At 42.0% G+C, this 27,226-nt stretch overlaps 1 protein-coding gene across 1 annotated transcript in view; it reads right to left on the reverse strand.

Annotated features, from left to right (window-relative positions):
- chrnb1 (cholinergic receptor, nicotinic, beta 1 (muscle)) overlaps positions 1-27,226 on the reverse strand; it is a 37,496-nt gene that overhangs the window by 787 nt on the left and 9,483 nt on the right. Inside the window, exons 3-10 of the mRNA XM_085759547.1 lie at positions 26,282-26,326; positions 25,612-25,721; positions 20,336-20,444; positions 20,072-20,216; positions 19,456-19,641; positions 15,966-16,189; positions 10,117-10,292; positions 266-413 (exon numbers count right to left, since the gene is read on the reverse strand). Coding sequence (XP_085615673.1) covers positions 266-413; positions 10,117-10,292; positions 15,966-16,189; positions 19,456-19,641; positions 20,072-20,216; positions 20,336-20,444; positions 25,612-25,721; positions 26,282-26,326 — 1,143 coding nt within the window. The remainder of the gene's footprint in view (positions 1-265; positions 414-10,116; positions 10,293-15,965; positions 16,190-19,455; positions 19,642-20,071; positions 20,217-20,335; positions 20,445-25,611; positions 25,722-26,281; positions 26,327-27,226) is intronic.

Here is a 27,226-nt window from a genome sequence, read left to right on the forward strand (position 1 = left end):
AAAAGTTCTCCAAACTGAAGAAAGAGATCTCCACACACTTAGATCGATGCAATTTCACTTTATAACTTTAAATTTCACTAAATAAAGTGAAATTGCATAGTTCTAAGTGTGTGGAGATCTCTTTCTCCAGGTTGGACACTTTTGATGCCTCCAGCACCTTAGCAAAGAACCAACCGGGTGAAGCGGCAGGCCCCTTTTGCATAAATAAAAAGTTCTAAAAAAGAAAGAAAAGAAGAGCTGTATGAAGAAAGATGAAAGTATTTACAGCTTCATCGTCCTTCTCAGCCTGCAGAGCCTCTGCGATGTACGTGATGGCGTCTATGGCCGACTTCAGCTCGTCAGGTAACGACAGGTAGCTGCTGGGGCCGTCGATAAATTTCCTCAGGTCGGTACACATCCCCTCTGGCTGAAACCTGCACATCACACAACACACACACACACACACACATACACACACGTATACGCTCACAGTTTATCAAAGGACTCAACCCGAACTGAAGAGATTTTGCACACAGGCCTGGGGAATGTAGCAACCTGCGAGGAGATGTCAGTGTGCGCTAATTAAAAGCTGTAAAATAGTGAAGCGTTTATGAGGCAGGCTGCACGTCTCCTCTGCACCGCGCTGTCATTCAGAGGGGAATAAAGAGAAGGTCAGAGGAGCTCCCCGGGCTCACGCTGCCAGTGTGGGAGTCACCGCCCTGCATAATGCTGACTGGGCTTGTTCTGGATGAGAAACCCTCAGTGTGTGTGTGTGTGTGTGTGCATGTTTCTGTGTTTACTTGTTGCCCTCAGTTGCTATGGGGTGCCAGGAGCTGCTGAGGGAAGCTTGGAGAAAGTTGATCTATGTGTCTTCCTGACTGTGTGTCTCAGAAGTTTTCACACAAGAGGTAAAACCTTTTTTTTTTTCAAAATTTAATAAAGTCAGCACATAAATGCTACCAAAAATGTGGCTGGAGATTTATCCTGAAGAGAGTTCTTGCTCATTAGAGGAAGAAGGCCTTTAAACTTACAAATGTCATGTTTTGACAAATCTGGCTACACATATTTCCTAAATCAAGTTTGAAGGAATAACCAGGCCACATTAAAGCAGAAGTAAGTGGAATATTTGTGTTAATATAAGTCTTAAATAGTTCTATCTTCCGACAGCAATCACTTCTATAGAGTGTTTGGTCTGAAACACGGGTCTGTCAGTCACTCTGCTCTGCTGTAAGCCGAGGAGAAAACTTTCCTTGTATCCTACAACCTTTATCCAATGAGGAGAGAGAACGGCATAAAGGGGCGGTCCTCTCTGTGTGTGCAGCCAAGGGATGCGCGTGAATGTGGTGACGTAGGGACGAGGGCGGGGACTGCTAACTCCATCTGCTGACAGGAAGTTAGCCAAAACCACCGGATCACTTACTTCTGCTTTAAGCACTGGTCAGACAAAGAAAGGCAGCAGCAAAACTTCTAAATGTACTACATTTCTGCTTTGATTCCCCCTGCATTCCCATGCACCATAGTACAGAATGTCCTTGAGCAATGGATCTGCTTCCAGTAGAGCGACGTACCCAGAGGTCTAATATTCCCATAACCTCAAGTACAGCGATAAAAGCACGGCTCTCTCAGCGGGACATGGAGCTTGGTGGAGAAATGACTTTGTCTCTGAATTAAAGGACGCCACAACACGGGTCTTAATTTGAGGTTGTGGTCTCTGATGTGGTTACCACAACACCTGAGATCTGGAGACTCTGTGACATTCTTTATAAATCCAGCAGGGAGAGAAACACAAGCAGCACATCACACAGGCTGTAAACAAGAGGACGGATCAGTCAGATGAACTAAACTGCAACATGGAGGTCAAACAGCTGGTGTCTGTAGTAATCTGTTGTCGTACAGGAAACCTGTGAGCACACAAGTGCAGTAGGTCACAGCTAAATCACAGAGGTGGGATGACGATGGTCTGTGATGAGAACTTAAGGTTTCACAGTTTGTTTCTATATCACCTTCCAGTAAAAGGGATAGTTCAACATTTTGGCATATTGGCCCATTGCCGTAATCCCTATAGTTTTAGGAGTAGGTTCTTTACCTTTAATTGTCAGTGCAAGCTATTTATAGAACGGCGGAGCAGAGCCGCGAGCTGCTCAGAGCTACGCTATGGAGGCTCATGGAATTTCTTCATTAAACTAATCAAATACACAATCCAACAACAAAGTCTCTGCATTTGCCTCAAAAACAACCAAGAAATCCCTGAGCCTCCGTAGCAGGGCCGTAGCCAGGATTTTTGAAATACCGAGGTCATAGTCGTGGTGCGCGGGGGGGTGGCGTCAGAAATTTGGGGCAATTTTATATTAAAAGGCTTCAATCTGGTGCACTTTGACAGATAAAAACTACACACATCATATTAGATTAATGCCATTTTTATGATATTATCATCACTAGTGATCATCCAGAGAAGACCCAACTTCACTGAATTCTGATGAGAACACACCATCCATTACAAACAGTAGACTAGCTCCTCACATTCGTAGCAGCCACAGAGTAGCAAAAATATTATATTATAAAGTTTAATTCCAGCTCGAAAAAAAAAAGAGTCTGAAATGCAATGTGAAGGTCTGTAGTAAGCTCACAGGTCTTAGCTTTCTTTAAATAAATAAAAAAGACTGAAATAAAACTAATGGTTGCCTAAACTTTACACCGTATGCTCTTTGTTAAATCTGTCCAAAATTTTTTTGAAAAAATTTCACAGTCTTTGTTTGTGAAATATTTGTGCTCGTGCACCACATATGCTCACATCTTGTGCATCTCCTGGGGGCTAAGCCCCCCCTGTCCTTAAAACTTAGTGACTCCCCTGTCTGTAAACATAAAATGTATCATGTCACTGTGCTTTTCACATAAAGTTGATGGAAGAATGGACAGTGCAGTAGATGCCCCCTCAGTATAGTATCTGCAGGAAAGAGGTCTCTGCTCTCCCCCACTTAGCTCAACTAGTGCATAGTGCAGGACACAGACAGTAAACGGCGCTGAATTGACCCTATTAAACAGCTGTTTTCTCCGCATACATGAGGTTCCGTCCCGAAATAATACAAGTGCACGTATGTACGAAACCTTTACAGTGTAACAACTGGTTGGAAAGAGCAGTTTATCTAGAGCCAACTGACTCACTCAGTAGCCTTCTCCTCCATGCACGCAGGCTCCGCGACGCGCTGTATCACTCGCTTTTTCCGAATGAATCGCCTTTTTTCCCGCGACCAGTAAACAAACACCAGCGTACGTGAGGGCGTCAATAAACAAGAGCATTATAGGCCTACCGGAATTGTTTGGACAAGAGAGGAGAGTCACTCAGTCACCTTCCATCTGTCCTCCCTGATACTTTGCACTTTTTTTTTTTTTTTTTTTTTTTTCATTCATTAGGCCGAAAAAAATACCGAGGTCATGACCTCGGTGTCCTCAATGGTAGCTACGGCCTTGCTCCGTAGCGTAGCTCTGAGCAGCTTGCGGCTCTGCTCCGCCGTTCTAAAAATAGCTTGCACCGACAATTAAAGGTAACAAACCTACTGCTAAGAATATAGGGATTATGGCAATAGGCCAATTTGCCAAAAATGTTGAACTATCCCTTTAAGCAAACCAGTGGAATCCTATATGTTTAACCAACTGTCTGACAGTCGGACCTTTTCCAAGGAAGATAAATGCAAAGAACATTCCTAGCGTTATTTACTTATTTAAATATATACATTTTGGGGGGCTTTTCAGGCCTTTAATGGATAGAAGAGTAGAGAGACATAGAGAGGGGGGATGACATACAGCAAAGGGATACCCTTGAAATTGACCTGGGGCCGCTGTGGCAAAGACGATAGCCTCTGCATATGGGGCGTCTGCTCCACCACCTGAGCTACTCAACGCCCCATTCCTGGTGTTATTACCAGCAAATGAGTAAAACATACATGAACTATTAGTCTAAGAATCATTTAAGTATATAACATATACATATATTATGTATACATTTAGCATTTTTGAAACGTACCCTTTAACAAAGTCTCTTCATCCCCTGTTGGTCTTCATGACTTTGTCCAAACAACCATAACTGACCATCATCCTCTTTGTGGACCAGCTGGAATCTTGTCTTTTCCAGACATGTTAACTGATGAAACACCTCAAATATGCAACACCTCATCCACAAACAGTCTGAGGACTTTTCACAACAGCAACAAAAAAATCCCCAGTGATAGGGGTTGCAGGTCAGGAGTCCCACCACCAGAGGGCAGTGTGGCCCCACGTCTATAAGGACATATGACATGTGTAGAGTAACCTGGCAGCAGGGCAGAGCAGGGCTGTTTGGTATTCCACGCAGGAATCTGGGGGGTTTACAATGCAGCGCTGCCACCACTGCTGCTGTGACTGAGGCAGGTGAGGAGGCTGTGACCTGAGAGAGGGGGGAGCCTCGTCACATAGAGGGGGGGAGATAAGTGAGGGAGGGTAAGAGAGAGAGAAGGAGGAGGAGGGGGGGGGGCATAATTTGGCCTCTTAACCCCTCCTCCCTTTCCCCCTCCTGCGTGGCTCAAAGTAGCACTTCATCAGCGAGAAGTAAATGACTATTCAGGAGACTAATTCAACTAAAACTGGCTGCATCTGGTGCCAAGACATGCACTAAACCCAATTAAGACGGCGCGCGTGTGTATGTGTGTATGTGTGTATGTGTGTATATGTGTAGACTGGAGAGAGATAGTGCTGTCTCATCAAACTGCTCTAATAGAGCCCCCGCCCTCCCTCCCTCCGTCATCCCTTCTTCCACCTAGACACGCAGCATCCCGCTCTAATGTGTCAGAGTCGATTTGCGCGGGTCATTATTATTTTAGCAGTGATCCTCCGCCGCCTCCGTCTCTCCCTCCAGACACATTGGGGCTCTGGCAGGAGGTGAAGGATGGAGAGGGAGGGACGGCCGCAGACTGAGAGAGGGAGGGACGGCCGCAGACTGAGAGAGGGAGGGACGGCCGCGGACTGAGAGAGGGAGGGACGGCCGCAGACTGAGAGAGGGAGGGACGGCCGCAGACTGAGAGAGGGAGGGACGGCCGCGGACTGAGAGAGGGAGGGACGGCCGCGGACTGAGAGGGACATTTCGGGGGTGTATTAATAAAGCAGCGGGGAGGCGGGCTAGTTAACACTCCTGTTGTCCTTCTGGGTCAAATTGACCCAATCTGTTCCCTTCTTCCTTCCATCCTTCCTTCTTTTCTTCCTTTCGCCCTTCCTTCTTTCCACAATCCTTTTTCCTTTCCTTCTTTCCTTCCTTCCCTTTGTCCGCATTTCTTCTTCCTTCCTCTTTTGATCCAATTGACCTGATCTGTTCATTCCTTCCATCTTTCTTTCCATCATTTTCCCTTCCTTCTTTCCTCCATTCGTCCTTCCTTTTTCTTCCTCCCTTGAACAAATCTGTTCCCTCCCTCCATCTTTATTTCCTTCCTTTTTCCCTTCCTTCTTTCCACAATCCTTTCTCCCTCCCTCCCTTCCCTTTGTCCTTCTTCCTTCCTTTTTTGACCCAATCTGTTCCCTCCCTCCTTCTATCTTTCCTTCCTTTTCCCCTTCCTCTTTCCTCCCATCTTTCCCTTTATCCTTCCTTCCTTCTTTCTTTCCTTCCTTCCTTCCCTTCATCCTTCCTTCCTCCCTTCCTTCCTTGACCCAGGAGGACGACAGGAGGGTTAAGGATGTCACTAGGAGCTGGCATCCCCGTACTCTCAGGCCTGTACAAAAACCAAGGTCATAGATTTTTCTGTGTACACAGTCCAGAGACCGGGGTTGGACAGAGAGAACAGTTTGTCGGTGAGCCAGCGCTGGCCCCGGTCCAGGTCCTTACTCAACAGCTTCAGGGGCAGCGCTCTGTAAAAACCTTTGATGAAACTCATCAGTCTGGTTTTCACTGGAGGTGTTTGGGCACTGAGGTCTAAATGCTCTTTTCAGAGGCACCTGGTCCAGGTCATCTGATGCTGCACGGCCGTGTGAAGGAGCTCATACGTAGTCGGTGTAATGTGTGTAGATGTTTTTGCGGATGGCTTCGTGCACAGTGGTACGTCACTGAGCGTCTGTGCCAGAGCTCCTGGCTCCTTCTCAAAACCGGGAGAATCTATTACAAGTAGCCTAACACAATGACTACAGGAGACTACCTCATAAACCCCATTTAACCCCAACAGGCAGTTTAGAAAAGTTACCCTCTGCTGTGATTTAGTTGTGGCTCGTCAAGTGTGGTAATTCTAGTAATGTTCATGTTTAGTGTTTAATGCCTTATTGGTTTAGTTTCACGTCTGTTATCATGAACACTTTTGTTAATGTCTAGTCGTCACACACTTCCTGTTTTTTTTTTCTTTGTACTTAGTTTTTCCCTCTGTTTCAGACCCTGACTTCCTACCTTCCTTTGGGGGTCGGTAACTCATAGACATCCATCTTGAATCAGTGAACTCGTTCTGACTCTGGACCATAGACTGTAAAAAGAATGGACGTAGCACCCGTGACGTCACCCATTGGTTTGGGGGGGTCTGTTTTGTGCCGCTACTACGGGGGTTTGAACCGCGCCATGTTGGATTCTACTTGCCATATTTGGAGCGGTGCGGCCGTTGTCCGGCCGAGGGCCCGCCCACTGGCCTCGAAGCAGCGGTCTCCGGACCTGTCACTCAACGGTTCTGCGCCCTAATTGGCCAGAACTTTAAACCTAATAATAGTAAAACGGTAGAGTTTAAAAAAAATTCACCCCCCTCAGAGTGTGTGCGGGGGTAGAAACTATCGGTTGAGACCAAAAGAATAAAATGTACCAGGCTGTAAATATGTTTTTTTAAGCTGTAAAGTCAGCTATTTTAACATGGGGCTCAATTGGAGTTGCTCCCTTCTGGAGCCAGCCCCCAGCGACAGCCCAGGGGATTGCAGTTTTTTGAACGCGGAAGTGAGCTTCACTTCTCAGACCGACAACTGCCCCCTTGCTCTGGTCGCAGTAAAGTGGGTGATCCAGTCATCTGCACTAAAAAACTACTCATAACTCTGTGGAATTTTGACCTTGTATAGCTATTACTTTAACTGTTTGCATAATGTTACTATAGTGTTACTTTCATGGAAAAGTACATGATTACAATTATTTGCGATTTTAAGTAGGCTATGCTGTATCACAACTGCCTTTTTGACATTCATAAGAAAACGAAACTGTTTGAAAGTCGGTCAAAAACTGAGCAGGTTGTGGTTGTTTTAGTAGAACATGCACTAGAGGTTTAATGCTCTGAGGGAGAGAGCAGATGCAAGATGGTGGCCGTGTGGCAACGCCGTGTCATTGGGCAGCAGCGCTGGCTGAGTTATCTAGTCTTCTTATACAGTATATCTATATGTCTAGGATTGGTTTCACCTGCTTCCCCTGCCTCATGCATTAATAGTCTTTGTCTCCTTTTGTCTTGTCTCCAGTTTGTTTGTTCGTCCCAGCTGTTTTGGTTTTGTTTGTGCACAAATGGCAAATAAAATCTCTTGACTTGACTAGATCTTCCTTGTAAGCATTTTGTTTTGTACTTTGACTATCTTCCTTGAGAGTGCTTTTGTTGCAAGTTTTTTGCTTAAATAAATACCTCTTGTCAGGTCTGATTGTTAAGTTTTATGTTATTTTTTTATCCTCCAAGTGAGCACCTTGTGTTTATAACAGGTTAAAAACAAGGACCTATCACAAGATCCTTGTTTACAGCTCCTCACACTTCAGTGGTGGTATTCATAATTTATTTTTTATAGTTTAACTTACTTCTACTTCATTATAATTTTTTATTTTCTTGGATAGTGTTTTTAGCACTTTTTGATTATGTGCCTTTCTGTGTCTTTTAATTTACGAGACTCCGACAGAGCCCTGCACAATAATTCCTATGTGCCTGGGCTGTTTGGTTTGTGCACAAATGGCAAATAAAATCTCTTGACTACATCCTCCCTGTGAGTGTTTCTTTTTATACTTTAACCATCCTCCTTGAGAGAGCTTTATGTTTGAATTTTCTGCCTAAATAAATACCTTCTTGTTATATCTTCTGAGTCGTGCATTTGAGTCTATTAGTTTTGTGTCTAAGGTCATTACAAATTTGATTTTTGCGTGACGCATCCAAAAGGTTAAATACAGAATAGTGGCTAATAGTGGTCTTACATCCTGCTGGTATCACTCTGGAAAGAGTTTGAATTCACCTATTGAAACTTCAGAGGTCAGAAAGTGAAACAATACCTGTCTCTGATTGGTTTTGATCCTACAAATGTTCTAGAAACAAACTTAATCTGACATACGATAAGTGTACGTATAGCATTTATCACCAGCTAATAAAAAACACTGTGGGCGCTGTGATATTTACATGCAAGATTCATACTATTTGATCTGAAGGTGAAAAAGGGCGACTGTGTGTTTAAAGGCACTGCTTGGAGCGAAGCAATGTACCTGCTAAAAAGTCCTGAGCACATCACTGCAGTTTCTCAATCTAGATGACAACTAAGATACAGGAGTGGGAAGAAAAGGTGTGCAGCTAGACTAGAAAGAGTTGAGTTGACTTTCACAGGACAAACAAATGCAGGCTGTGGGGAGGAAATAAAACAGGAAGTGCAGGACAGCTGACGTGAGAGATAACCTGCTCCACAGACTTGAAATTCTATGAATACTAAACATACTTAGATAAACTATTGGATTTCATTGTGGAGTGTTATCTAACACACTCTGGCAGATGTGTTTTTAATCACTTCTGCTGCAAGAGGTTATTTCCTTTACATACAACACATGGTGAGGGTTGGGTATAGGTTGTATACAGAACACTTTATAATAAGTATGCACTATTAAACATTAGTTAAAGGGATAGTTCACCCAAAATTCAAATTCAAAATTCTATGTTTTAAGCTTGTTTGTAGCGGAAGCTCCCAGCACTGCTCTTCCTGGTCCGTCCAAATCTCGCACGATTTGCACTGACACCCAGTTCACGGCTCCACAAATCGCACGAGATTCTGGCAGAGCAACACTGGGAGCTTCCGCTACAAACAAGCTTAAAGCAGAAGTAAGTGGTCCGGTCGTTTTCGCTAATGCTGCTTTTGAAATCGTAAATTACAGCTTCAAGTCACAACTTACGACTTTGTAGCGTTCCAGGCAACCCACTCGTGTTTTTCCGACCTGTTTTACCGGTGAAAGTCACTATAACGGCCACTCGTAACTTCCGACCGGTGAACTCGTACCAGATCGAACTGGTACGACTTCACGGTCGGAAAAATACGAGTTTCCTTGAACGCACCATAACAGTCCCCGTCCCTACGTCACCACATTCACGGCGTCCCTTGGCTGCACACACAGCCCTGCATGCCGTTCTCTCTCCTCATTGGATAAAAACTGTAGGATACGATAAATGTTTTCTCCTGGGCTCAGAGCAGAGCAGAGGGACTGACAGACTCGTGTTTCAGTCCAAACACTCTATGTAAGTGATTGCTGTCGGAAGATATAACTATTTAAGACTTATATTAACACAAATATATCACTTACTTCTGCTTTAAAATATAGACTTATTTAATTTTTTTCGGAACAATTTCTCATGTCGGGGCTTCAATACAAGAGGGACATTACAGACGAGCACTATGGAGGTATTTGGATGTTTTTTGTGTGTCTTTTTGGACAAAGAAGTGAGCTCTGTTCGCTACCGCCATGTGGACATGCAGTGCTGCACGGAGCCCCGCTGTAACTCAGAGAAGGCACGGAGGAATCTGAAACTTCTCCCAGCCCTTAGTCCACATGAGGGTGAGTAAATAATGAGTGAAATTTGAATTTTGGGTGAACTATCCCTTTAAGCATTAACTACTGAATTCATCATTTATAACACTGTATTAGTATAGATAAAATGATTTACTGATCATTGATAAGCACTAACTGTATTTATAAACTACATACTAATGAGTATTCATGTGTTATAAATGAATAATTCAGTATTTATTAGAATGGTGTGTACTACTTATAAAGTGTTAACAAAGTGGTGATTCTATAAAACACAAAACACGGCAGTAAATGAGTCTAAAATGACATCGTGGACGGTTCATTTACACAATCTGTTAACTCTGGTTGCTACAGTTATACCTGTACAATACTCAGTCACATGCACACACACCAACACACTGTTCTCTCACCTGTTGGGCTTGGGGAACAGGACGGAGGAGTCCGGCTTGCGGATGAAGTACTCATCAGCCACTTTGCTGATGGCGAGCTTCTTTTTCTCGCGGCGGGGCAGGGTCTCCAGCGACAGCGGGGTCTCCTCTTTGGGCCGCAGCATGCCGAGGTAAGGAGGTAACATGTGGATGAAGATCTAGGAGGAGAGGGACGATGGAGAGCAGCAGAGGAACAGGAAAGTCAGTTTTTCTCTTTCAGGATTCAGGAGTGGTTATCACTGTTATCTCTCAGCAAAAAGGTTCTGTTTTTTGAGTCCCGTGGGCTTTCTATGTGGAGTTTTGCATGTTCTCCCTGTGGGTTCTCTCCTAGCTTCCTCCCTCAGTGCACTGACACAATAATACAACTGGAGGCTTTAAATTACCCATAGGTGTGAATATGTGTGTGTTGTTCATCTCTATTATGTCGACCCTGTGATTGGTTTGTGACCTTCCCATGGTGTACCCCAGCCGCGCTACATCAGCTGTGATTGGCTCAATGTCGCTGCAAGGATAAGCTCTATAGATAATGGATGATTATAAAGCAGAAAGTCACAAATTCTCATTTTTTCAGTTTGCCTGAAAACCCACATTAGTAAGAAGAAGGTTATTTAACTGTACTTTCCTCTTTCAGTCAATAGCTCATTGGCTCACACAGACCTCCTGAGTCCATTGACTTTCCAGGTATTAAAAATCCACTTGTTTGGATTCTTGGTTCATGATTTATTGGATACCTGGAATGTACTTGCCCCGCATTTGCCTATTAAGGATGAGAAATGACTCGAAATGTTGAATTTAGCAGAGAGATAACCTTTGAGAACAGTTGCTACTGAATGATGTGGGTGGGGGAAACCAAATGGGTAATGTTTTCCAATTCCTCAACGTCTACTCTCAAGGTGTCCTTGAGCAACAAAAAAAAACATGAATTCTACAGTAGATGCTCCAGTGGAGCTTCTGAGTAAAGGCCTGTGGGCCACTCCTCACATGTGTGTAATTAAAAGCTAAATAACCTGACAAAAATGTCCAACCCTCCCCTGACTCTCAGGTGTGGAACTACAGCTCTCAGAAGGACATCAGAGAATTTGATGATAAATAAGCAAATCATTGGGCCAAATGTCTTGATCGATATCATGAACGCTGTAAATGGCTTCTTTATCTGCACTTAAGGTGATTTTATAGCCATCTTATAGAATAACTCTTGGCCCGCCTGTATTGACAGATGGACGCCATTAATGGTTCACTGGCAAGTAACCTGCTGAAGCTGCAATAGTGAACGTAGCACGAGGTGAAACGACTTGGCTTGAAATCTGTGGCTTTAAGGGGGAGATTGAATTAATCCAGAGGCAAACGTGTTGATTTCTTTAGAAGACCTCCTCCCACCTTCTGTTGCACAGTTTACAATGGGACTAGACTGTGTGTGCGTGCGAAGTTGAGTTATGACCCATTATGCGTATCAATACTATAAACACATGGTGGTGGTCGATTGATTCACACACTGTGCCTCTCTCTCTCTCTCTCTCTCTCTCGCTCGCTCGCTGGTGGTGGTGATGTCATTTCCAAACTGGACATTTATACTTAATGCCTCTCCACTAGCACCTGTCAATCAGAGTACAGCATCAATCCATGCTGAGGTCACTGTCGCTGTGTAGCCCCTTATGGATCCATATTGCTGCTATAGTGGTCAAAATCTATGCACTGTCTGCATTACAGTTATACACTTAACCTATGAATTCTGTGGTATGTGCCTTTAATTAATACTATATAGTTATCTATAAGAAATTAACATTAATATAAACTTTTTTTTTTTTTAATATAAGGAGGACAGTGCACATTAATGAACATAATAAAATGTAAAAGTGCCAGTGTTAGCCAACAGCTAGTTTCCGACTGTCGTCCTCCTGGCGAGGTGTTAAAAGCCATTAAAATGAGCAACAAGGACATAACAACATAATTCATGAAGACAGGAAAAACACAAGAAACATAGAAAATGGGTACACATAAAGACTTCACAAGGTCCCTCTGAGTTTTCAGTCAAACTAATTAACAGGGTGGTAGATATCAGTGAGCATGGATCCCCTGCTTTCACATTGTAGACCCAAACTCGTACTTTTGAAGTGGTTTCAAAATTCCTGAAGCATTTATTCCTCCGAGCTGGGGAAAAGAAATGCAGATAATTCAAATAATTAAATAATAACTTAAATAATTAAAGATGCCCTGAGAGTTTTCTTGTAAACAAACAAATTTATGTTTACATTCAGTGTTTTCCACCATAATAAATTGTGTGTATCCTTGAGGCTTAACTAATGCATTTCTGTCCCGATAAAACATTTGCAAAGGTGTTTTATTTTTTATTTTCTTAACTTAATGGGCCCTTCTAATGTGGCCTTCTCTTTTGCTACATACTTATATGAAAACCATTTAACTAACACATAAACAGTCAGGTTGGTTTGTATGAAAATATGTATTATTGTTATGTACATGGAAGTATGCCTGCAAGAGAAGTCTAATACTTCAGATTTAATAGCCAAGATGGGCACAGTGATAAGTGGATGCTGTTTGCCTGATCAAAGTCTATGCAAAGTGCAAACAATTACAATCTGAAGAGGGTCATCTCCTGAGTTTATCCTCTAAATGATTCAACAGCTGGAGATGGGAGATATTATTGACACCCATATCTTTCCTGACACCAGGTTTGCCCCCGCAGCATCAGGAGATATTAACCTCCCTGGCTTCCTGCTGTTCTCACTTTTAAAGGCTCCAAGCTGAAGATAAGTGAGAGATGAGAAATTAAATAGCATATTGTTAAGCAGGCGCCCCGGGGCATCATGGCCGCCTGGGTGCTATCAAAGCTTAATAACTGCAATAAAAGTACAATAGTTAATATTGCCCTCATCTATTTGATATACAGTTATTGTATTAGTAACATAATTCTATGAGTATTGATTTTTAATTATTTTTACAATGAGATAATTGGATTTGCCTGCCAATTACTTTCTATAAACTGCTGTAATGCAACAGTAGGCTTTTATATCAACGTTTATGTGCTCTCTTTTGCTTGTTACAGTTTCAAAAGTGTACAGTTGTATAGGTTATGCAGTGGCTTTATTTTTGTCATATGAATGTTTAAAGTTATGAAAAAAAATTATATTCCACATGTTCCACTTTGTCCACTTGGGGCCAAATTAAAGGAATACCTCCTAAGTGTACTGAAGCTGCGACATGAAAAAAAGTTGTTCGGGAAAAAAATTAATGTGATCTCTGTGTTTATCCTTGTTGTAGCAGCAGCTCCCAGTGGCTCTGTTGATGTTTGTGCGCATGCACAAGATTTGCTGCGAGATGTTCGTTGTAAACCATTGGATGTATGATGTAAACACACGGAAGACAACCAGACTAAAAACAGAGAGATCAAATACATTTTTTCCAAACAACTTTTTCATGTCACGGCTTCAGGACACTTGGGTCAGTACAGACGAGCAGTATGGAGGTATTTGTATTTGTATTTGTTTCATAGTGTGTGTTTTGGACGATTCGAAAGTGAACTCTATCCACCACCATTATATGAAAATCCGTTGCCAGCCGGACCCCCCCTGGAACTCCAAAAGAGTTTTGATGACTCTGAAAGTTCCTTCCCTGGCATGATGGTGAAGAGAAAATTGGTGAATTGTCGATTTTGGGTGAAGTATCCCTCAAACAGTGATGGGAATAAAGGCGTTATAAAATAACAGCATTACTAACGGTGCTACTTTTTTCAGTAATGAGTAATCAAAAGAGTTACTGTTTCCCCCGTTATAACACTGTTACCGTTACTCACCGTTACTTGACTCAAGAAGTCCCGTCACAAAATAATACACCTGTTAAAATATACCTTATATACACATCTTCTTTTCAGTCCATCTAGTCAGAAAAAAGCGTTTATCTGGAACTAACCAACTAGAACTCACTAAGTATGCTGCACAGGCAGGCTACATTAGTTACTTTTATAATGTAGTGACTCAATAACTAACTCAGTTACTTTTTGGGGAAAGTAACAAGTAACTATGACTAATTACTTTTTTAAAGTAACATGCCCAACACAATAAAATCATATGGTCACCTTAGAAAGATCACATGGCTTTTGTGTTAGCAAACAGTTTGACCTATTGACCTCCCATCACAGAGAAGCGTTGCTATGACGTTGTATTTCTGGTCACCTGTCTAACAGGATTCACTTTCCTGTTTGGATCTCCACAAACTCCTGTGAGTTTCACAAATCTGGCCCATACACAACATGACATGTTACAGCACCGTGGCTGACGACCACCAGTTAAACAGTAAAATACCTTGCTGTCATTGTATTGTCATTGCCCAGTGACCCCTTCTATATTACACATGGTGGTTTGATCCACTGTTAGAATAAAAAATAATCATTAGTGCAGCTTCAAAAAATTATAGCAGACTATTGAGGTCGAGAAATTACCCACAGCTAATGTCCTGTGTGCACAGATCTCTCTTCTCCACACTGACACTGATCGTCTGAAGAGTAGGAGTGAAAAGCAGCAGAACCTATAATGTTTCTCTCCCCATCAATCCAGCCTGTACCAAGCACTTCACTCCCATAAATCACCTGCACGCGCGTGTGTGTGAGCCATTTTGCGGTGAATGTTACCTGAAAGCGTGACAGGACTCGAAGCAAAGTGTAGAGCTGCTGCTCAGACCCAATTAGCTTCTCATAATGTGCAGCGAGGGCAACAGCCACTGATGGAGGTTAATGGTACAACATGACATTCAGGGTGTTGAGGACTGTGTGGACTTAATTCAGCAGAGTGCCTGAACTTAAGCTGATGCTGCCTCCATTACCAAATTAACACAAAAATTAACATTAGATTAGTGATTCCATGTCCACACTTCACTCCCAGGCAACGCTTGGCCACGTGATGTTTTGCCAACATTTAATTAATTTTGAAATGACAGACTTTTTTTTGTAGAGTCACACCCACATTTTCATTAGGACTTAGTATGTACAGAATTTTATAACTGATTTTACTCATTGATAATAATCAGTTTAGACCAGTGAATGGCCGGTGAATGATTATGATAAAGTTTTGAGTGCTATGATTGGCCAGCTGGTTCTTATGCCTCATCCAATCACAGCTTGACACCCTGGCCTTTAACCAATAACTTGTAAACTGTCCAACCTTACAAGCTCTCTCACTCTCTCAGCACATTTCATGGGCCAGCTACACGCCTTCCGTCTCTTGTGAAACCATCCAATCTGAGGTTTCACTCTGATTAAGACATTCCTATCCTTGAGGTCCATTCCTCATCACAACCAGCGCTGAGGCTGCAGGGAAATCTACTCCTTCCTGAAGGAGTAAGTAACCATATTTTCTTACTTATTTTTCACAAATATAATAAGTTACTTACTTACTTAAGTTTCAAATTAGTATTTTTGCTTTTTTTTTTTATTTGCTTTTACTTTTACACATGTCATAATAAATATTCATTTGACTTTGTTTTAAAATGTGTTATGTATGTTTTGCAAATATTCATACATTCAAACAGTTAAGAACCTTGTATGGTAATTTCATCAACCTTGGTTTGCAAATTAATAATAATAAAAACTTTTTTCTAATAGCTTTTAATAATGATTGCCTTTGAATTTCAAGTATTTAGATAAGTGCTCTGTAAAATGCTCTGGACGACTTCCAAGGTGAGCCATTTCCTGTCAGACCTCTACGAACTGGAAAATTCCTGATGATCAAAATGTTCCAAACCATCAAATATGCTACAGAGTTCATAATCCAATCCAATAATTTGACCCTTAGTCTGTGACCTTTCAGGTACAAGTTCCTCACCTTCCGGACCCACATGGGCATCTGGTGGGTGTTGGCGGAGCGGTGGTGCAGGTTGAGGACGACCACGCTGAGGATGACGGAGAAGGTGACCAGGATCATGGTGAACATGATGTAGTTGACGATGATGGGGACGCCCAGCGACGTCTCAGGGACTTTATCAGCAAGCAGCAGCAGGAACACAGTGAGGGTCAGCAGCACGTTGATGGACAGACCCATCTTCTCACCTGGTGACGACAAAACAAGAAAGTAATGATGACGTCAGGTTCTTTAAAGGACAATTCCGGGCAAATTCAACTCTGGGCTGTATTTTCCTAACATTTTAGGTCTAAAAAAAGGAATCTGAAGATTTTCAGTTTAATCGCTCCTGTTTTGCGGTAGTTGCGTCTGTCCGCGCATCGCCACGGCATCAATGAATGGGAGTGGATGTAAGTTCCGCTGTTTAGGCTGTTTACAGCCCTGAAAGCTGCAATTTTTTTTCCACAGACAGCATCAGATGGCTACTCAAACATGCACCGAGAAGTTTATTTACCTCAAGCAAGCCGACATGTTTGTAAAACTAGATCTAATTCAAAGTCTTGCGCGAGACCCAGTTGCCGTGCTCGGCGTGTTCAGGTGCAGTGGGAAAGCTACCGTTTGTGTCATAAACACAGGAATATCAACTCTTTACTTGCTTCAAGTAAAAAAAACTTCTCGGTGCATGTTTGAATAGCCACCTGACGCTGTCTTTGGAAAAAAATGTACACTTCAAGCAAGTAAAGAGTTGATATTCCTGTGTTTATGACACAAACAGTAGCTCCAACTGCACCTGAACACACCGAGCACGGCAACTTGGGTCTCGCGCGAGACTCTGGGAGACTTTGAATTAGATCTAGTTTTACAAACATGTCGGCTTGCTTGAAGTAAATAAACTTCTCTGTGCATGTTTAAGTAGCCATCTGACGCTGTCTGTGGAAAAAAAATGCGGCGGGGACAGACACAACTACCGCAAAACAGGAGCAATTAAACTGAAAATCTTCAGATTCCTTCTTTTAGACCTAAAATGTTTGGAAAATACACCCCGAGTTGAATTTGCCCGGAATTGTCCTTTAAGGCCTCTGAGTTACACCAGAACAAGGTCTGATCTTTCTCCAGCTGGGTGAGATTGACTCTTTCAGCAGCATCTGTGATGGAAAAGTCATCAAAATGTGAAGCTGAGTGTATAATGGAGCGAGGCTTCTACAAGGCCACTCACAGTCTGTGGTTAGAGTTCACAGCCAATGAGAAACTGATGTGTATTAGAGCAGTGTGTGATCCTTCAGAGGCTGTCAGAGCAGTTGGAGTTCTCTCACTGACTCTATCACACTGTTATCACCAGAAAGGTCAACATGTCCGAGTTCTGTCTTAGTTGAGTGAGAAGTGATTTCTTGAAAGTGCAGTGCATGAAATTATTGATCAGCAGCCAAAAGAGGAGAGAAAACACGGGACTGCAACTTCACTGTCCTTGACTTGTCTCTGTATCAGGCGGAGGATCATACTTTATGAGCGCGCATGCATGTCTGCAGATTGTGAAGGAGCGCAGACCTTGAGATGTCCCACGAGCAGAGACTAGAAAATATGAAAAAAAAAAAAGGCCTGGAGTAAACTTCACACACACACGCACACACATACACCATATGGTTATATATAAAGGGGTTCCTATATGTCCTTGTGTTATCCACTTAAATGAGTGGTTAAACATGCTCAGGCAGTATGGATCTTATAGGACGTCTCTCTCTTTGGACACTCAGACAACACTGGGTCATGCAGTATTTGTGCAGAGTGGACAGAGATACTCTGACTATGTAAAGCAACACAAATATGTTCACTGATTTTTCATCAATCAGTTTTATTATTAAGATAATCACCCATCATGTGGTGTATCACTCAGACTGGAAGGACAGTGGATTAGACTAAACTGGAAAATAACCCTCATTAGTGTTATCTCAGTTTGGGTTCAGAGCATATTTCTTTAAAGGGATAGTTCAACATTTTGGGAAATTAGCCCATAGCCATAATCCCTATAGTTTTAGCAGTAGGTTTGTTACCTCTATTTGTCGGTGCAAGCTGTTATTAGAATGGCGGAGCAGAGCCGTGAGCTGCTCAGAGCTATGGAGGCTAATGGGATTTCTTGGTTTCCCTCATCAAACTCATCAAATAGCCTACACAATCCAACAACTCCACAACGCTCTGGTGGACAAGTTGTGACCTGCACATTCACCACGTTATGAGATAACAATAGAACATTATGAACGCCAAAATGTTGAACTATCCCTTTATCTTTTGGGGCATTTTTAGCATTAATTGACAAGACAGTGGAGAAAGACTGCAGAAATGAAACACAGTTCACATTGGCACAGTCTGGAGTCAAACTGGCAAACATTGAACTGGGCATTGCCAACATGGGACGTGCTCTTACCACTCGACCACCATTATACATTTTAAAAGAAGACCTACATTTCACAGTGAGGGGTTGGGTGTTTGGTTTTATTGAGACTGTCCTGCAAAAAAGGAGCCCAAAGGTCATTTGTGCAGCGGGTTACTATTTCCCATGATTAAGTTTTGTCCATAGACGACATCTAGTGGTTGTAGTCATTATGACAGGAGAAAAAGGAAAAGTCTGGTGATGTATCATGAGAAACATCTGGGAAGTCCATAACTGGTGGAGGTGGTGGTGATAAAATACAGGAATATGTCTGAGGGGGGCGGGGTACACCAGTCTATCACAGGGCCACATAGAGAACAGAACAGACACTCACATTCACACCTACTGATCATTTACAGTTACCAATTAATCTGTGTGCATGTCTTTGAACTTTGGAAGAGAGCTGGAGAACTTTGTGAGAACCCACAGGGAGAACATGCAAACTCTGAGAGAATGGGAATCAAACCGAGAACCTGAATGTTATATCCACCACAACCTGCTGTGGTTGTGCAGAAGCAGAGATTTGATAACTTAAAGGGACATTGTGTAACTTCTCCTGTTATCTATTCACGAAAATCGATTATTTAGTTCAAAAGTCTGTTTTTCATTAATCAGTACTCCCCCCATCAACAAAGTGAAGTGTTCCTTTCAGCTCTGAATGAGCCGTTCATATCATTCATATCTACATGGAGCGGGTAAGCTCGGTGCTACCTTTAATGATTTATTTGGAACCACAGAAAGAACAAAGTGGAGCATCAGGCTGATAACCCTCAGTAGTTTGCGGGCCGATTTGTACCATTTTAATTTTTGAGGTTATCGATCCCACCATGCTCCAGGAAACAACTATCTAATCTGGACTTGAATTCCTTTGTTCCAGTAATTGGACAAGTGTGTGACTGTCCACTTTGAACAGACCACACAAACACAATTAGGAAACGCTACTACCTGTTCTAGAGAGCAATGACATGCCAGTGTAATCCTACCGAAAGCTGCCACAGGCTGGAAATAGTCACAGTAAAAGAGTTTGTATGCATTAGTCTGTTTTTTTACCTGCATCAGGGGGAAGGTAGAAGTTAAAGATGGCGATGATGGTGATGAGGATACAGGGGATTATGATGTTGATGATGTAGTACAGAGGCTTCCTCTCAATGATCAGGTAGAAGACCATGTCCTCGAAGTGATCGTCGCTCACACTCTTCCTGCTCGGCTTGTGCATGATGCGCCACTCGCCGCCCTCTGGAGGAACAGCCACATTTTGAGCATTACAAAACATTTTGATGGAGATCAGCAAAAATATTATTTTTTACAGCACAAGCAACAAATCTGCATACCACAGGGGGTCCGAACAAAAAAAGTGCAAACACAGTCGAAGTGGTAAAAGACACTCCTGTGACCATGGTTTGGATATAAAGCAGAAGCAATTATAAAGTAGGTAATGAGAGAGAATTAAAAACAAGAAACAACTTCAATCATCCAAAGGAATATATTCATTTTTAAATAATAGTCATGTCATTTTCCGAATGTACAAATACTGTATTACTACTCATCATATCAAATTCAACTTTTTCATCTAATCTAAAACAGCTCAAACGTTCATACAGCTCACAATTCCCTATATTGTTTCATCCCTCCATCCCTCCATCCAACTTTTCCTCCAAACCCTCACCACTGAAAGCCTCGTCCAGTAGGATCTCTCGTATCTCGTTGCCCTTTGAGTCCAGTGCGTACTGCAGGTCGATCTCTGTGGAGTCGTACGTATAGGAGCGGAACTGCATGGTGCAGTTCTGCCAGTCAAATGGGAAGTATGTTACCTAGACAGAGAGGCCGATACAGACAGAGTCAGAGGAGAGGAGCAGCAGGCTGAGGATGAAGAACAGAACAGGGAATAGAGTCTTCAAGTTAAAGTTAATGTCAGTGTGTTGGTGTTCACCTTAACTGCACAGGAGCTGTAGTATAGTGCAGGGGGAGTCCAGGTTACTCTGCCATTACTGTAAACCTGCACATGGACATGCAAGGCCACATCAAACACCCCATCATTACTGCAAACAGAGATTAAGATAAGAACATTAATTAGAATATTTACTTCTTTTCATAACAAGTTGTGTTCAATTTATGTTGTGGTATTGGTTTCATGTTTGCTGATGTTTTTCCATCACTAGAAACATATGAGAGCAGTGAGTCCCTATCAGAAAGTGAGGAGATGGGCCGGGGCTAGCTGGATAGCATGCTAACATCAGCAGAAGAGATACAAGACAGAGAGAAGAGTTCACACTGGTGTTTCTGTCCACTTCTGCACAGCTCAGCTGTTGGTGAGCAGAGGAATGGAAGTTTGATGCTGAACTCAGAACGTTTCCTCAAGACTTGGAAGTCAACTGCTGCTAATGCGCTGTGAGATAATAACGGAACATTTCGAGACAGAGTTGTTTTTGAGGCAAATGCAAAGAGTGCTTGCCAAAGAACTGCCCCCAACGCGTACGCGCATCAGCGGTTTTGCATGAATTTACCCCAAAAACAACTCTGTCTGGTAACATTCTGTTATTATCTCACAGCGTGGTGAATGTGCAGGTCACAACTTGTCCACCAGAGCGTTTTGGAGTTGTTGGATTGTATATTTGATGAGTTTGATGAGGGAAACCAAGAAATTCAATGAATCTCTGTAGCGTAGCTCTGAGCAGCTCGCGGCTCTGCTCCGCTGTTCTAAAAATAGCTTGCATCGACAATTAAGGTAACAAACCTATTCCTAAAACTATAGGGATTATGGCAATGGCCCTATTTGCCAAAATGTTGAACTATCCCTTTAACATCTACTGTGTCCAAAGCCACTCACTCAATAGTGGACTATATAGTCTCATATCAAAATCTTGTAATGTCTCATCTTTTTTCTTATCTATCATCTTGATATGTATCGTCTCATCTTGTATCACACTGCACTACATTGTCATAGAATCCTGTATAGTCTCATAGCCTATAGCTAATACAATCAATCATCTCTTGTAAAGTCTGTATTTAGACTTTATGGTCTCACATGACAGGGCTACAAGTGCAGCCTGACCTTAAGTAACTCCAGAGGTGATGAGGCAGCTCCAGTTAAAACACTAGGGCAGTAGGTTGCAGCTGGAGTGACCAGTGACAAAGGGCAAAAGTGTAACTAGGAAGTTTTGAAGAGATATTTTAGACATCAAGTCATCTTTAGCCGGTATTAGCATATTTCATGGCATCCTGCTGACTCAGTTACAACATATCATGTAATAGTGGAATCTAAGGTTTGAATCCAGCCCGAGGCCTTCGTTTCATGTCATCCCACTTCCTCTTACTCAGCTTTCATGTCTCTTTATTCTGCACAATAAAGCAAAATTTACATTAAAAGGGCAAAGCTGTGGTCAGAGTGAGTGGAATCTGAATAACCTTGTCTCCTATATCTTCCTTCTGTCCTCTCACCACAGCTGTACAGCACATCTGCATCTGGCAGCTACTGTAGCCCACTCTGCAAGACCGCCGTAAAACTATTTCATTGACGTAGATAAGAGGGACATTTCTAAGTGCAGCACTAATGTTGGATGTATACAGAGCTGTTCTGGCAGTTAAGCTCATAAGACAATACACAACAGAGACATCGAATCAATTAGACGCAGATTCTGCAGCGTTTGGTTTTATGCCTCTGGTGATTTAACAGGGAGGATAAGCTTGTGTCCTGGAAGTGGGCCCTCCTAAAACCCCGTCCCCGTGAAGGTGCTGCTGCTGCTAAAATGGCCAACATTGATCATAAAAACACAGAGAGAGAGAGAGATGGGTATACTGTACACACTTTTGTATTTGTGTGTGTTTACGTGCTTGATTTGAAGGGAACGCCTCCTGAGATGAAGTAGCTGAGCTGTGCCATCAGCTCAGTTATTGGGGAGCCGTGCTGCTTAATTACCTATAAAGTGTTGATGAATGGAGCAGTGAGGAGATGTACAGTGGTGTTATTATGGGTATGCACTGTATGTGAAAAGAGACATTTCCTGATTCATTTGTGTGAATACAGTTTCTCCTCAACACAGGAGCTGCACTGTGACCTCAGCAAACTGCAGCTGTGTTTTATTCTGGCTCCACCATGCCTCCATCAATGTGCAGCCGTTTGTTGACGGTCATAACATTTTCAATATACATATATACTGTTCTGGTAACACTATTTGACGCCTATCTCTATAACGCATTATAACTTAAAATGAGTTATAATGCAGTTATAGCTATGCTTTGTAACAATAATCATAACACACTATAAAACATTTTATCTTGACTTACAGTATAAGGTCAGATGTAATATTTTGTAATTGTTAGTAACTCACTGACAATGCCCACATACATCCGATAATGCATTATATAGTTATAATGTGTTATAATTGGCTTATAAACATGTATAACTATCATTATAAACACTCATAAATTATCATAAGGCTTTATAACAATAAGCATAACACATTATAGAGAATTATAACTCTATTACAATACTTGACCTGGTAAGCCTTTATAAAATGCTCTATGATGTGTTATGCTTATTGTTATAAAGCCATGATAATTTATGAGTGTTTATAATAATAGTTATACATGTTTAAAAGCCAATTATAACACATTATAACTATATTTATAATGCATTATCGATGTGGGCATTGTCAGCAAGTTACTAACAATTATAACATATATACCTGACCTTATAAGTCATGATAAAATGCTTCAGTGTGTTATAATTATTGTTATAAAGCATTATGATCATTAGTGTTTATAACTATAGTTATACAGTGCTGTAACTGCATTATAACTTATTACAAGTATGGTTATAATGCGTTATAGAGATAGGCGTCAAATAAAGTGTTATCATACTTCTTTACCCATTTTGGCTTTTTGAACATTTGCAGCAGAATATTAATTTTCCTTTTCATAAACATGCAGCGGACATCTGGACGTCTGAACTGTGGCAGAGACATGACAGAGCCGCAACACGAGCAGAATGTAGCACAGCTGTTGGTTGGGAGGATTAATGGTTATCGTGGCCGTCAAGTGGAAACGTGAACAGAAAGAGACGCCAGCGTTCAGGCTCCGGCTGCATCACAGCTCGGTCACGTGCCGGGGTTCAAAAGTTCACCAGCAGAGCATCAAAAGCAATCTGTTGACAAATGTCTGACTTTGTGTAGCTTTGTGTAGCTTTGTTCTTCTTGGAGTTTTTTCCCCCGGTGTTTTCAGAAAACGTGTGAATTTATAAGACTGACTTCAGTAGAGATGACAGCAACAAAGGTCAGGTTCATGGTTGTCACAGTAACTCCACATGTTGACAAAAATGAATTTAGGATTAATATGGTTACATCCTTTGTGACTGTATATAGGACAATGTCATTCCTGCAGAGTTTAATTATGTAAATGAAACAGTCGAGCGTTCTCCAAAGACTCTTGTAGGCCTCTTCCAGTTTTCTGGTGCCTCCTCTGGAAGGTGATCCTTCTCTGGACCTGTGAGTCCTGTTTATTACTGCAGAGAGCCACTTCCACCTGCACAGCTCCTTACATCTGCCACTGCAGCTGCTGAGTTGCTGCATGTATTGGTATTTAAACTGTGATTAATCGCAGTCAATCACAGAGTAGTATTGTGATTAATCAAGTTGTTTTTTAAATTGCATATTTAGGTGGTTCAATACCAGGCTGAGGTATTTTTTCATAAACCAAAATATTTTGAAGTTAGGCTTGGGCTTTAGATTGAAGTTATCACACTTCACTACATTTATAACAGGGCTTTAAACTTTATACAAAACTAAATTCCAATCCATCACCCAAATCCCCCAGAGGAGTCCCCCCCTCTGGAGAACACAGATGTCTGCAAAAAACCATGGCAGCGAATCCAGTAGTTGTTTGGATTCTTCAGTCTGAACCAAAGTAGTGGACTGACTGACAGAATGTGAGGAGTTGTAGGAGTTCACTTCAATAACACAATGACAGTGTGATGTAGCTTTGTGTGAGTTTCCAGCAGCCTCTGGGTGATTGTGGACAGTCATGTTTGCATTATTACTACGATTGTTACTATCATGTAACTAGAAGTATTTGCTTGTTTGGTTGTACGAGAGTTTAGAGTTGTATTTGAGTTTTATGTAGATCAGCGGGGCAAAGATACAAGCTGCTCAGCTAACGCAATGGAAGCATATGGTATTTCTTGGTTTCCCTCATCAAACTCATCAAATACACAATCCAACAACCCCAAAACGCTCTTGTTGACAAGTTGTGACCTGCACATTCACCACGCTATGAGATAAAAATGGAACGTTATGACACAGAGTTGTTTTCAAGGCAAAAGTGTAACTGAAACCACATCCCAGACACGGCTGCTGGGCGGAGTGATTTCAAAAACGCAAGTAGTTCTGAGTATTTGCTTCATGTGACGTTCTGTTATCTCAAGTCATGGTGAATGTGCAGGCCACAACTTGTCCACCAGAGTGTTTTGGAGTTGTTGGATTGTGTATTTAGTTTGATGAGGGAAACATACTCCCCCGCCGTTCTAAAAACAGCTTAAACTGACAATTACAGGTCATGAACCTATCCTACAGCTCTTGGGATTATAGGAATAGGCAAATTTGCCAAAATGTTGAAATATCCCTTTAAGGTAGCTGACGGACACTGAGACACTGTTTAGAATGGTGGCAGATCTTATTTGACCCTGAGGGTTAAGTGCTGTTGATAAATAAGTTCATTAGCGCTAACTTGTCTTTGACATCACAACCTAAACAATAAATACTTCTACAAACTGATAACGACCTTCAGATGAACGGCGCTAGCTCAGAGCTGATTAGACATCCAACAGAGGAGGATTAAAGCTGACAATCATGAATAGCTAGCTGGATAACAGGAGAAGTGGTGGAGCTGCAGTGTATTGACTCAATATAGACGTGACCTTTATATGTAGATATACGCACACAATATAGACGTGTGACCTTTAGATCTGTCAGTGGAAGACAATAAGAATGATTTGGACATAAATCAAGTTTTGTCTCATTAGACATTTGTTATATTTAATGTAAGTAATAATTTATTCAACAAGGAGCAGGGGCATTACGGCAAAAACAAAACGTACCCTCGGGCCCACAGAGAAACCATCTTCAGATATAAATCATCATCTGAAGAAAGGGGAGGAAGGTGGCCAAAGTGCTGATTCATTAATGTGGACATGAGTGCAGAGCTCATACTTACTTATTGATGAGGACGATGTCGGGCAGCCAAACCTTCCCAGAGGGGACACGCAGCACCTCAATCCCATCATACTGCTTGGGGTTCCACGACAACCGATGATCCGTCCATTCCTGTTTGAGATGAAAACAAAAAAAGAAGCATTTGTGTGTTGGTACAAAAGGAGGGCAGGGACAAGACAGACACAGATAAGAACAGAAGACGAGACTTTGCATTGACAAAAGCATTTGGCGATTTCATCAGTTTATTTTTTCATTTGCTTCACTTCTGTAATTAGATTCTACTGGGATGTTCTCCCTGAGCATTTGTCTTAGCATAACAAAACATCATTTGCATAATTTCCCATTTTGCATTTTGCTCTGTATTGTAATGTCGACTCGGAGTGTTCTGGCTGGGTCGTGCGGCGCCGCTGCCACCGAGCTGTGCTCCTCCACCGGAGCCCGAGTCATGCCTGAGTTGCTCAAACTGATGACACATAGTGGGAGGTTGTTCACTTGCGGTGCTGTGTGTTAATGAAGTGTATAGAGGTCCCTCATCCTGCAGCTTCTCTCTCTGTTCTTGCAAAACAATTATTTATTTCACATATTGTGGATTCAAATGTGCCATCAGATTGATTCTCTGCAGCCTCAGTGAGCCGGATGTGCACCGACATGCCGATGGCAGAAACACTCACCAGGTCCATGACCACCACTGTGCTCATCTCTTCTTTCTTCATGTTCTGAAAACACAAGAGAGCATTATTTGTTATTGATGGAAATCATGTAGCAAACGGCAGCTCAGTCTAACAGCAGCTATGACTGTATGTAAGGATTATACACACACATTCATACAATGTATATACAACTACCACAATGCAGCATTGTATTATCCCCTACCCCTTTGTTTTGCATGTTCACATCAGGGGTCGTGATAGCCTAATCAACAAAACATCATAAGGATTTTTAAGTTCTTATTATTAAATGTCTATTATTAGTTGTTTTCGAGGTAAATTCATGCAAAACTGCTGATTCGTGTTCCCTTCAGGGGCAGGTTTTCGGCAAACAGTCTCTGCATTCGCCTCGAAAACAACTCTGTCTCGTAACGTTGTGTTATTATCTCATAGTGTGGTGAATGTGCAGGTTACAACTTGTCCACCAGAGCGTTTTGGAGTTGTTGGATTGTGTATTTGATGAGTTTGATGAGGGAAACCAAGAAATCCCATGAGCCTCCGTAGCGTAGCTCTGAGCAGCTCACGGCTCTGCTCTGCCGTTCTAAAAATAGCTTGCACCGACAATTAAAGGAAACGAACCTACTGCTATGACTATAGGGATTATGGCAATGGGCCAATTTGCCAATGTTATGTTACAAAATGTACAAATGTTTTATGTTACATTCTTGTGATATAGTTTTGCTACTTTTGCTAACATTGCATTGTTATTGCTGATTCATAGCAACTTTTTTTAAACTAAAGATGAACTTTTTTCTGTTCGTCTGACATAATTGTATTTGTTGCATTCAATGCGTTGTGGCAGTGGAGTGGTGTCTCATTTTGTACAGGGATATTTCTACCTATCTCTGTCTATTGCAACATTGTGGTTAAGGGTGGCGGTGGAGGTGAATTGGTATGAATGAGAAATGA

This window comes from Trachurus japonicus, chromosome 18, assembly GCF_045865225.1.
Source record: "Trachurus japonicus isolate A0001 chromosome 18, Traja_1.0".
Lineage (NCBI taxonomy): Eukaryota > Metazoa > Chordata > Actinopteri > Carangiformes > Carangidae > Trachurus > Trachurus japonicus.